At 44.7% G+C, this 12,008-nt stretch overlaps 1 protein-coding gene across 10 annotated transcripts in view; it reads right to left on the minus strand.

Moving 5' to 3' along the window:
* The window catches only part of Phactr1 (phosphatase and actin regulator 1), a 541,488-nt gene that overhangs the window by 74,854 nt on the left and 454,626 nt on the right, over nucleotides 1-12,008 (minus strand). For 8 of the 10 annotated variants that reach the window (XM_045136633.1, XM_045136632.1, XM_045136631.1 and 5 more), the window contains one exon: nucleotides 2,014-2,335. In XM_045136633.1, the coding sequence (XP_044992568.1) occupies nucleotides 2,014-2,335 (322 nt within the window). The remainder of the gene's footprint in view (nucleotides 1-2,013; nucleotides 2,336-12,008) is intronic. The other 2 variants (XM_045136638.1, XM_045136634.1) reach the window with 1 other exon arrangement.

A 12,008-nucleotide genomic window follows, 5' to 3' on the forward strand; every position in this document is an offset into this window, starting at 1 on the left:
TATATATATATATATATATATATATGGCAGCGCTTTTCAAATAGCTATCTAGAAACAACAGTCTTTAATGTGTATTTCATTTACTTTGTAATCCATCACAGATGCATTTGTAAAATGTAATGAAAAATTTTCAAAAGCTGAAACCCTTTTAAATCACAAGGTTCAACAAACATAACATTGTTTTGTCTAGTTGCTATAAAGGTATATATAGTATGAAGATGTGTTCTCGATGTCTATACTGTGGGTGTAGATAATCTGGGTGACAAGTAGTTTGTGAAGCATTATTTGAGTAGGTAGCATTGGTGAATTTCCTCAATCATTTGTAGTTTCTTCTTTACTCAGTCCCTAGGCTAGGTAAGCATTAAATCCAATGAAGAATACAAAGACGGTGTCTGTGTGTATGTGTGTTACATTAAAGATGTTACCTGTTCTCATTAACAATAACAATAGTTGAAAACAATGGCAACGGGCCAAATTAAATTTTGTATTTTCTTTGGCAGGGAGAGTAGGTATTAAGAGAAAGTAATCGAGTAAGAATTCCTAGAAGCAGCAGCTTCCCGAGGATCGAACCATTTCCCAAACACACAGGACTTGGCTGGAAGGCAGGGCGGCCGAGCCCTGAGCTCTCACCTGAGCTCGTTTTGTATATGTTTGGCTTTCTACTGTGGCTGTCCACTGGGCCTCGCAGGTTGCATTTTTTCCCATGTTTACATCCCATTGAACAGCCATCACTCCCCTGGGGCACATATTCAGGGTCCCAGCTCAGGCAAGTCCCTTTACCTCAGATGGAAACACTTTCGCCCTGTCCTGTCTAGTCATTCAGTGTGTCTTGGAGGCACGTTGGGATGCCCACACATTTCTTGGGAACAAAGTGAGCTGGTGGTGGCACTGAGACACACGTATACACATATAAGAACAATCCAGAATCAGTGTAAGAGATGGCAGAGGTGGGATTGCAGATCTGCCCAGGGAGGGGGCTGGTCTCCCAGGGATGTTTTTGAGTCAGTGTGTGGGTGCGTGGCGCTGTACCAGCGGTTGGCAAATGCTGGAGGCTCGCAGGCCTCTCATCTGCCTCCAGTGCTCTTGTCTTCCTTCACAGGACAGGGCTGCCTCTCCGTACCCCTCCCAGCCGCCAGTCCATCCTGCCAGCACTTCTCTTGTTTTACACGTATTAGCATTTTTCTCAGCTGTAGAATTTTAAAGAATTTATTTATTTGTGTGCGTGTGTGCGCGTGCACAAGCGCATACATGCACCAGGGTGTCTTGCAGCTGTGGATGAACATCAGACACTTATGTTACAATTATGTATCTGGCTTACATGGGTGATTTGGGAATTGAACCCCGGCAGACAGGCTTTGCAAGCAAGCACCTTTAACTGCTGTGCCATCTTCCCAGTTCCCCCTCCCCCTGGCTGGTTACTTTACATTTAAATGTTTTTTTTTTCAACATCATAGAGCATTCACAAAATCAAAAGTACACCACATATGAAATATAAAAGTACTTTCTTGCTATTTCCCTGTCCTGGGGAAAACTCTATTTTTCAAGTGCATCTTTTTACAAAATGGTAATGTTTAAAGATACTTCTCTATCCTAGTCTGCGTAACACCATATATATATATATATATATATATATATATATATATATATATATACATACACACACACACACACACAATTATACAAAACATATATATTATATGAGTATATATATGTTAAGTATATATATGTTAGTTATATATAGTAGTAACATATATGTATAACATATATGAATATATCTAAAACACATATATGTGTGTATGTTACCAAATGTGACTACTCTGCTTGACAAATGGTAATATCATTTTTAGTCATCTGCTCCTTGATATTCAGGTTTTAGTTTGATTTTACTTGCAAGCTTTTTATTTTCCTCCAGGGGAGATGAGCCCTTGTATAGCCTCTATAATCCCAATCTAAGTTCCCAACCTGCCTCCCCGCCACAGGCGAACCCCTCTCTCCTCATTGTGCCCCCATTACCTCTCAAGTCTCTGCATGGTCATGGCAAGTGTCTTGTTCAGCTCGTCGATCATCCTGCAGCCCGAGGGGTGCATGGGGAGGGTGCCGGTGGAGGAGGGAAGGTGCTGGCCGTGGCTGCCGTATTGCAGCTGGTGCTGGATCTGGGATGGCAGGACGGTGTGGTGGTGCTGGGCCAGGCTCTGCTGGCTGCTCTTCTGGGCAGCGTAGGATGCCAGGGTGAGCTCTGGTCCGCCTACGGGCATACAGATCATGACTTTCTTTGGAGGTAGCGGAGGCGACAGTTTCACTGGCAGACAAGGCAATTTCACAGGGGCGCCAGGATCTGTGGTGGAAGGAGGGTGAGAGGCAGATGTGAGCTGAAGGGTGCCAGGAGAAGCCCAGAACGTCACACATGCCCAACTTGGTACAGTGGCCATCGAGGTGCAGCTGCTGGACACAATGCATCCACCACGTGCCGCCGAATGCTATGAGTGCCACTTAGTGAATGCCTCCCACCTTACTTCCTGCTCTCAGGACAGTGGCCTCAGGGACTGGAAGACTGTGGGTGTCAGCGCTGTGGGTCCCAGGGCATGTCACACTGAGGTTCCTGCACAGCCCACTTAGGAAAGGCGTCGGGAAGGGGTCTGCGACAGAAACCCAGGGGCCACTAAAGGAACATCTGTTAGGCTCTGCTGTGATGTCTATACACATGTCACTGCTAGAAAACCACATCCTTTCCAACTGTGCAACATCCGCACAGGGCAGAAGCCAAGACTAGGTTGAAATCCACTTGCACCCTATTCCTCTCTATAAGTGACTTAACACCACCAGTCTTACCTCCCTCATCTGTCACTGAGAGATGGCCTTGGGAAGATTAGTGGTCCCGTAAACTGGCTCTGGCACACCAAGTAGGGTGAGGTGTGACCACTGTTGCTGGATGGTTTAAGCTGTAAGGAGGAACCCTTGAGCACTCTGGGGTATATGTTCCACATGAACCTTAAACACACAGGCTAATGGTAATTTTATATAATTTCTTCAAAAGCATTGTGGGGTTGCAGTGATAGCTTAGTGGTTAAGGCGCTTGCCTGTGAAGCCTAAGGGCTCATTTTGACTCCCCAGATCCCACGTAAGCCAGATGTACAAGGTGACACATGCACAATGTTGCACACGGGCACAAGGTGGCACACGTGTCTGGAGTTTGATTACAGTGGCTAGAGGCCCTGCTGTGCTAATTTTTTCTCTCTCTCTCTTCCTCTCTCTCATAAAACATGCCAGTCTGTTAGGTTTGCCACAAGGGAAAGAAAACAACTTCGTGCACGAATTATTAGGAATGAACATGTCTGGCCTGGCGTGCTGTGACAGGCCTATAGTCTCAGCACTCAGAAAGCAGAGGCAGGAAGATTGCAAGTTGAAGCTGGTCTGGGCTGTGCCCAATATTCAAGAGCTGTGGAGATTCAGGGAGAGACAATAGTGCCCATTGTCTGTCAGGTATAGAGCCTAGATTTTAAGTTTTATGTGTATGCATAGATGTGGGGGGCAAGGAACAAGAAAGGGACCTTGGGAGAGGAAATGTTGATTTTAATGCTGGGGGAAAGGGGTATTATAATACTACAACAGGAAAGCAGAAGGAGGATTGACTGGGGAGGAAGGGAAATAGTGGGAGGAGGTGGGAAGAGAGAAGGATGTGGGGAGTGAGGATCAAGAAGGAAAAAAGAAAAGCGTGTTTAAAAGTGCCATATGAAACGCACTACCTTTTATGCTATTTTAAAAACAAACAAACAGGAGGGCATGGTGGCACACACCTTTAATCCCAGCATTTGGGAGGCAGAGGTAGGAGGACTGCTGTGAGTTTGAGGTACCCTGAGACTACATAGTGAATTCCAGGTCAGCCTGAATTAGTGAGACCCTACCTTGGAAAAACAAACAAACAAACAAAACCCAAAATATATAACAAACCTCCTCAAATGTTGGGGATGTGGCTCAGCAGCCATACAACCCTTGCTCAGCATGTGCCAGGCTCTGGATTCCATGCCCAGCACTGCAAAACAAACCGCAAACAGTGACAGTGTCACTAAGCTTCCTGAGATGGTCCACATTTAGCAAGGTTATAGACAGACCAGTTCCCAGGGCATTCTGGGAGGATCTTGTAGCTTTTGGTACCTCACAGTCCTGGAATTATCTGACTTTAGAAACACACATACACACACACTCATTTGAGGTAGGGTCTCACTCTAGTCCAGGGTAACAGGGTGATCTGGAACTCACTCTGCAGCCCCAGGTTGGCCTCAAGCTCATAGACACCCTTTCTACCTTAGCCTTCTATGTGCTGGGGTTTGGAAATATTAACATGTGCCATGCTTACAACCTTGTCTCAGATGCCCACAGTTCTAAGTGTTTTTCATATGCTACCAAATTAATCTTCATCATAGGCTTAGGTAGACACTGCATGCATTTCCTGTTTGTGTAACTATCTCCCTACCTACAGAGACCAGTGAATAGGTATCACCTATCATGGGACCCTAACCATCTTCTTCAGTACCCTGCTCTTGTGACAAAATGGGCAAACCACATTTATAGATTGTGCCAAAACTCTGCTGGGTGAAACAGATCCTTAGGAGGAAGATGAGCATATACAATGAATTACCACTTCAGGATCACAGGCTCATAGTTACTTTTCTTTTTTGCTGTGACCAAATAACTGGCAAGAAGTTTTTATTTTAGTTCAAGACTTCAGGGGAAATATGGGCAAGGAATGAAAGTAAATCATTTAAGATCATGTTTGGCTCCATGGATTTGGTAAAATGGTAGGCAATTAAGAAATAGGCTAGGGGGCTGGAGAGACAGCTTAGTGGTTAAGGTGCTTGCCTGCAAAGCCAAAGGCCCCAGGTTTGATTCCCCAGTATCCACATAAGCCAGACACACAAGGTGGCGCATGCGTCTGGAGTTCATTTGCAGTGGCTGGAGGCCCTGGCATGCCCAGTCTCTAGCTCAGCCTTCATAATGTACCTGTGTTCGTTACTTTTCTCTTTGTTATGACAAAATACCTGACAAACTTAAGGAAGGAAGGGGTTATTTTGGTTCACGGTTTGAGGACATAGTCCATTATTCTGGGGCAAAAGCTTGAGACAGCTGGTCACACCGCACCCACAGACAGAAACGCGAGAGGAATTCTGGCGCTTAGCTCACTGTCTCCTTTTCATTCAGTCTAGGACCCCAGCCCATGGGATGGTGTTACCTACAGCTAAGGCGAGTTTTCTCACCTCAGTTAACCTGATCTAGAAACTCCCTTACAGACATGCCCAGAGATTTGTCTCCTAGCTGATTCCAGATCTCATCAAGTTGACAGTCACAGCACCTTTGACTAATCTTACAAAGTCAGGTTAGGAGAAGGTCTGTGTAGGAAACACCCCCCAGTAAGGTTCCTTGATGAGTCACAAGGGTGATTCTGCAGCAAGCACCACAATGCTTTCCCTGATACTCCCTGCCCTACTCAGGGTTCACAAGGTCACATCCCATGTGAAATGTGCTTTGAAAATGCAGAGCCCTCTACTGTTTGAGGTGCTATTCACAAAACTCTCACTACATCGGTGAAAACCCATTCCTGCTGATGCTTCCAGGATGGGATGACGGGAGCCAAGGTAACCCTAGAGGCTGTTCTGCACACATGGCATTATTGTCTTAAGTGACCAGAGAAAGAACCAACGGTCCAGGTTTCAGTGTGTGGCTGTGAGGTACACTGTACCTCACACGACTGAGAGCTCAGCAGTGGAACCCAGTATAGCGAGTCAGAAGACCCAGATCCCTTGCTTTGGACTAGATGGATGCCTTTTGGAATTAAGTCTCTTCACCTGAGAAAACTAAGGGATAAAATTGCTTCATCACCTGGATGGCGCCTCCCTGAATCATGGCCTTTACCTGAAGCCGGATATATCTCCACTGCTGGAGGACACCCCTGCCTCGTGCATGTATAATGTTGATGAAGGCTGGGGCTGCTGGAAGACGCACAGAGCTACCTGCTTGCTCACTTGTTTTATATGTTTTATTTATTTGAGAGAAAGAAAGATGGAGAGAGAGAGGGAGAAAGGGAGGGAGAGAGAGAGAGAGAAAGAGAGGGAGAATGGGTATGCCAGGGCCTCTGGCCACTGCAAACAAACTCCAGATGTGTGTGCCCTCTTGTGCACCTGGCTTACGTGGGTCCTGGAGAGTCGAACTAGGATCTTGTGCTTTGCAGGCAAATGCCTTAACTACTAAGCCATCTCTCCAGCTCCTCACTCATTTATTTCTGCAGCCAGATGGATTGAGATGCAGCGTGTTCATAATGCTGTGTCAGTGATGGAGTGGTAGAAGCAGAAATTACCAGTTCCAGGGAGCAGGGAAAATACACTCAAGCTGTGAGTATCTTAGAGCCATAAAGCCCAAGAGGGCCATATTTCCCAGTACAACACAGATCTGGCTGATGATACCAGACAAAGAAATATCAATTCAAGTTTATTTCTACCATCCATTTTTTGTGTGCTATAAGATTGTGGACTGTGAATGGCAATCAGGGAGGGCTAATGAATATAGGTCGAGCATCTCTCATCCAAAAATATGATGTTCCCCAATCTGAGTGCTGAGAAAGCATCCCAAGTGGAAATCACACACCCGACCTTCTGTGACAGACTGAAGTGGAGATGTACATGCACTGAAAATATTGTACACAGTTGTCTTTAGGCTATGTGCACAAGGCATGTGTGAAACATAGATGAATTTTGTGTTGAGACTTAGGACTTATTCCTAAGATGTCTTACTGTGTATATGTAAATGTTACAGAATCTAAAATGTTTCTGTTGCAGTCAGCTTCTTGGCACCAATTTTCTTGTTGCAATTACCTTCATGCTGCTATTACAAACACCTGACCAAAAGTAGCTTATGGGAGGAAAGGGTTTATTTTGGTTTCTAGACTTGAGGGGAAGGAAACACCCTGATGACAGAGGAAAATGTGAGATGAACAGAGGGTGGACATTACCTCTTGGCCAACAGCAGGTGGACACAATATCAGGAGAGTGTGCTAAACACTGGAAAGGGGAAGCTGGCTATAAGACCTATAAAGCCACCCCCAATGACACATCCTCCAGCAAGTCTCCAATTCCCAAATTGCCACCAGCTGGGGACTCATAAATTTATGGGGAACACCTGAATTAAACCACCACATTCTGCCACAGGCCCCCATAAACTCACAATTATCCATGATTTAAAATGCCATGCATTCAGTCCAACTTTAAAAATTCCCATAGGTTATTCACCCTCAATACTGTTCAGATATCTCAATAGTCCAAGGTTTCTTAACAGTTACCCTGTCAACTATCACTCTCAAGAAAAAAACAATCCCATAATGTCCCAGAATAAGCCTTCATGCTGCAAAAGATGGTACTGGGCACAACAAAGAAAAATCGAACTAATGTAAGATTTAAAAGAAACAGGGCAAATAATCAAGTTCCATAGCTCCAAGTCTGACATCTCTAACCAATGACACACTCTGGAATTTAAATTCCACTCCTCTAGCTGGGCTGCTCACAGCCTGGGGGACAACCATCCCCAGCCAGCATCTCTCCTTGGTGGCCATCTCACAGTCCTGGCACCAAACATGAACAGTCAGAGCTCCAAATGGCAATCCCTACACCTTAGACCTGGACTTAAGATCTGCCTTCAGTGACATATCTCTTCCCCAGTTAGGCTCTGCCCACTGGAGCCTCAAGTCGCAAGCTCAATTATTAATCAAAACCCCCTCAGTCTATGGGGTCATACATTCAAACTATCATATTCAAACCATCACAATTTCTAGATCTGAAGAACTTGTGGTCCCAAGTATTTTAAGAGAGAATATCTAACCCACATACCTCTAGACCTTCCTTTAACCACACTACAAAGGAACCTTGAATCCGGTCCCTGTTGGAGGAGTCCTACTGCTGATACATAAGCTCTGCTCATCAGGCGTAGTAACATCTGGCTCCTAGAGAACAAAGGTGCTGGAAGGAACTCTCTGTAATTTCACACCTGGTTTCGGCAGTACAGATGCTTTGTAGCCCCTTTCAAAGATCCAGGCTTCCTGCCCCAACTCATTAGAGGCCTGTTGGACACGTACTTAGAACTTAAATCAGAGTAGAACATCACAAAACTGACATGTGCCTGCAGGAGGGAACTCATCAATTCCTTCGGCCCCTGCGCACTCCAGGAATTTCAAGGTAGCCTAGAGATTTTGCTTTGGTCAAAGGCAAAACAAACTGTGAGAGCCAGAAAGTATGGCGTAGGGGGAAAATGAGAGGCAGCAAAGAAAATTCTTTGTATTCAGTGTCCCAAGCTTGATTTTCTCCCCACGTCAGGCTAGCATGTGGTGACTATTGCTAGCACCTGCATTTGTGAAAAATAAGTCCTTCTGGAATCCTGAAATTGAAAGCCATGACGGCATATACCAGCACTGGCAAGTGGCTCTGCTGTAAGGAATTTTCTATAAAAAACATTTTTGTTTCTAAATTAATTTCTCTCAAAACCATCTGGAAGGGTAACAGTGAGGACTGTGTCTCACTGAGAAGAGATGTTGGGAAGTCGATGAGGGTCACGCACCAGTGGAGACTCGGGAATGTCTATCTTGCAGGACATACAATTCAATTATGCTCTTTTTAAAAATATTTTTATTTTGTTTTATTTATTTGAGAGACAGAGAGAAAGGGGCAGAGGGGGAGAGAGAGAATGGGTGTGCCAGGGCCTCCAGCCACTGCAAACGAATTCCAGACACATGTGCCCTCTTGTGCATCTGGCTTATGTAGTTCCTGGGGAATTGAACTGGGGTCCTTTGACTTTGCATGCAAGTGCCTTAACAGCTAAGCAATCTCTCCAGCCTTCAATTAGATTATTTTTTTTAATGCAATGACATGTGCTACCTACAGCCAGGTGTCTGCTAAGAATTGCCAATGAAACAAACACAATCAACAACACTTGTTGACGAGGTGGGTAACTGTTTTGCTAGACACTAAAGATCATCACCTATATAAAAATACATGACGTTGTTCATTTTTGTAGCAGTTAAGTACTGCTGTCATTCACAATGAGAGTGAGACACAAGAGTGTCATGTGGCAGAACACTGAGTTATGGACTCTGAGCTCTCTGCAGAACAGACAAACAGTAGAGGAGAGGACCAGAGATAGACAGTTGGAAAAGAAATCTCATACATCCATACCCATCTCTTAGCAGGCTGGGAGGACTGCTGGGTGGGAAACAGATAAGAACTTAAAGGAAAAATCCTGGTTGTCAATATGACTGGATCGAGATCCCTAGAAGATTAGTAAAGCACACCTTAGGCTGTGTCTAGAGTTGATTAGATCATGAAGGTTCTAAAAGATCAATGCTTTCATCTGCTGGTGGATCACACATCTGAATAGCCTACTGGTGAAACTGTGGAAAAGGGAGGACCTAGTTGGAGGAGGTGGTACATTGAAGGACATACCTCTGAAGTGTATGTCTTGGCTTTGGCTCTCTGCTTCCTGGCCACCATGATGTGAGCAACCTTGTTTTACTATAGCCCACTACACTGAAATTCTGACTTATGTAAGTCCCAAGGCAATATATCCAGATGACTTTGGATTGCAGCCTCAGAAACAATGAGCCAAGCTAAATCCTTCTTCCCTTAAGCTGTGTTCCTCAGGTATTTGTAGTGATGGAAGATTGGTCAACCTACTTTCAACACTGCCAAAGGCAGAACAGATTTCACTGAAGGCAGACTTCAGCATTGAAGAGCGTTTTTCCCCGGCTTCTCTAAAGAAGTAAGTATCCTACTATTAACTCTCAAACAATGGCCACTGACTCATCCTAAAAGGCCTGGCAACAGGAGCCATTCTGCCCAAGGCTGCCTGCTGCTGGTGGTCATCACCGGCCAAGGACACAGCTAGGAACAAAGCAAGCAACATCCACAACCTCATGAAACCTACCCCGGGGAATTTTTAAAACATCAAAAATTAAAAACCAATGGCAGCATGTTAGCACTTTTGTAATTTTAGTCTACTGAAAAACACTACCCAGTTGCAAATTCAATTATGCATCCATATATATATAGTTATCAATTCATCCACTTGCATAAGGGTCCATCTCATCCTCATGAAGAAGACATGCTCAGCTAATATCAAGTGATGGCTACTGAGGATCCACAGAGATGCCCATTTCCTCCTGCAAAGCCAAAGCCTGGCTTTCGAGGTTCTCCAGTTGCCCTACATTTCCACTTTTCAGCTCTAACTTTCATTACCATGCTACCGAAATTCTGCATTCCTGCCAGGTAGAACTACTTGCTATTTCTCGAGCACAGTATGTCTCACCTGCATGCATCCTGTGCCCCCTGTGCGTCTCATGAACCTCTAACACTCACCTGTCCAAATCCAGCTCCGTAAGGCTTGCCTTAAATACATCTTCATTTGATGAGGCTTCTTTTGACTCCTCCAAAAGAATTTGACCTCTTTACTACTTGAATTTCTTTACAGCCATGCCTTTAGTTCTCCACATAAAACTCTTTTCATAGCTTAATATTGCCTGTGGATTCTGTGGTTGATAGCCATAGCACCTTTTGTACATTATATGAGGGCTTAGAGAATAAATTGTGCATGGTGGGAGCTCACAAAACTAAGTGTTAAATGAATTACAGTTCTAAATGTGTACACACACACACACACACACACACACACGCACGAATATTTTGCCATAATATTTATCCTGCTCATCAAAGTTAAGGAGAGAACACCCTCTCAATTTTTAAAAAATCAACCAGGAGGCTGTGACATGTAACAGGTGGTGGTAAATGCCATGGTAGTTTGAATGTGCTAGTTGAAATATATGTCTCCATAGGCTCAGGTGTTTTATTAAAGTTGAGCTTGCAACATGAGCCTCTAGCAGGCAGATCCCTGCTATAGGGTTGGTGGGGCACGTCACTGCGTTCAGATCCTGGAATCCAGCCCTAAGGTGTATTTGGGGTGGATTTATATCCAGCCCAAAGGTGTGGAGAGAGCTCTTTGAGCTGTGGCAGTTTGTATTTTGTGGTGCAGGCTATTGGTGATGTCTCTCTGCTTGGATTTATGAAAGGGAGCCAGCTTCTCCCAGCATTGATGATATTCCTTTGGCCTCTGTAAGCCTGAAATACATCCCCATCCTCTCATAAACTGTGTCTGGTTGGATATTTGTTACAGCAACATAAAGCTGACTACAACATAGGCATTATGGGAACAATCTTTCTAGGGAGGCTGTAGCTCAGTGGTAGGGCATCTGCCTAGCATGTGTTAGTCCCTTGGGTTCAGTCACCACCATGCACACGTGCTCATGCACACACATACAGAGCTCCTATATTTTAAGAAAGGAAAACCAAGATTGAAAAGAAAAACATAAGCTGGTATAAAAAGTAAATGCAAGGAATCTCTCTATTCCTTTCATGTGTATTTTTTATCTTGAGAGAGAGGCAGAGAGACAGAGAGAAAGAGAAAGAGAGAGTTGGCTTGTCAGGGCCTCAGTCACTGCAGTCAAACTGCAGAGGCTTGTGGCACTTAGTGGTCATGTGCAACCTTATGCTTGCCTCGCCTTTTGTGCATCTGGTCTGGCTTACATGGGATCTGGAGAGAGATTGAACATGGGTACTTAGGCTTCGCAGGCAAGCGCCTTAACCACTTAGCCATCTCTCTAGCCTTAATCTTCATTTTTAATTTTCTGTAGATCAAAAGTTTTGACATCTTAAAAACCTCTCTGGCTGAGGTCAGCTTGTTCTTTGAGGTAGCAAGTGCTACACCTGGAACATGACTTTGATAATTAGCAGGTGAACCAGCCAATCTAGAGGATGCCATAACTCTGCCTCAATCATCTTGGGTAGGTAACCAGGCAGCTAGAGAAACCACCCTTGGGTTGTCAAGCTCGCTGAGGTTCTCCATGCTAGCCAGTCCTGTTTATTCGTGCGTCACTTTTCTGCAGATCCCCCCTCTCCCCGCCATAAAGGCTCTGGCCTCACCTA

The sequence above is a fragment of the Jaculus jaculus genome, chromosome 17 (genome assembly GCF_020740685.1).
Source record: "Jaculus jaculus isolate mJacJac1 chromosome 17, mJacJac1.mat.Y.cur, whole genome shotgun sequence".
Lineage (NCBI taxonomy): Eukaryota > Metazoa > Chordata > Mammalia > Rodentia > Dipodidae > Jaculus > Jaculus jaculus.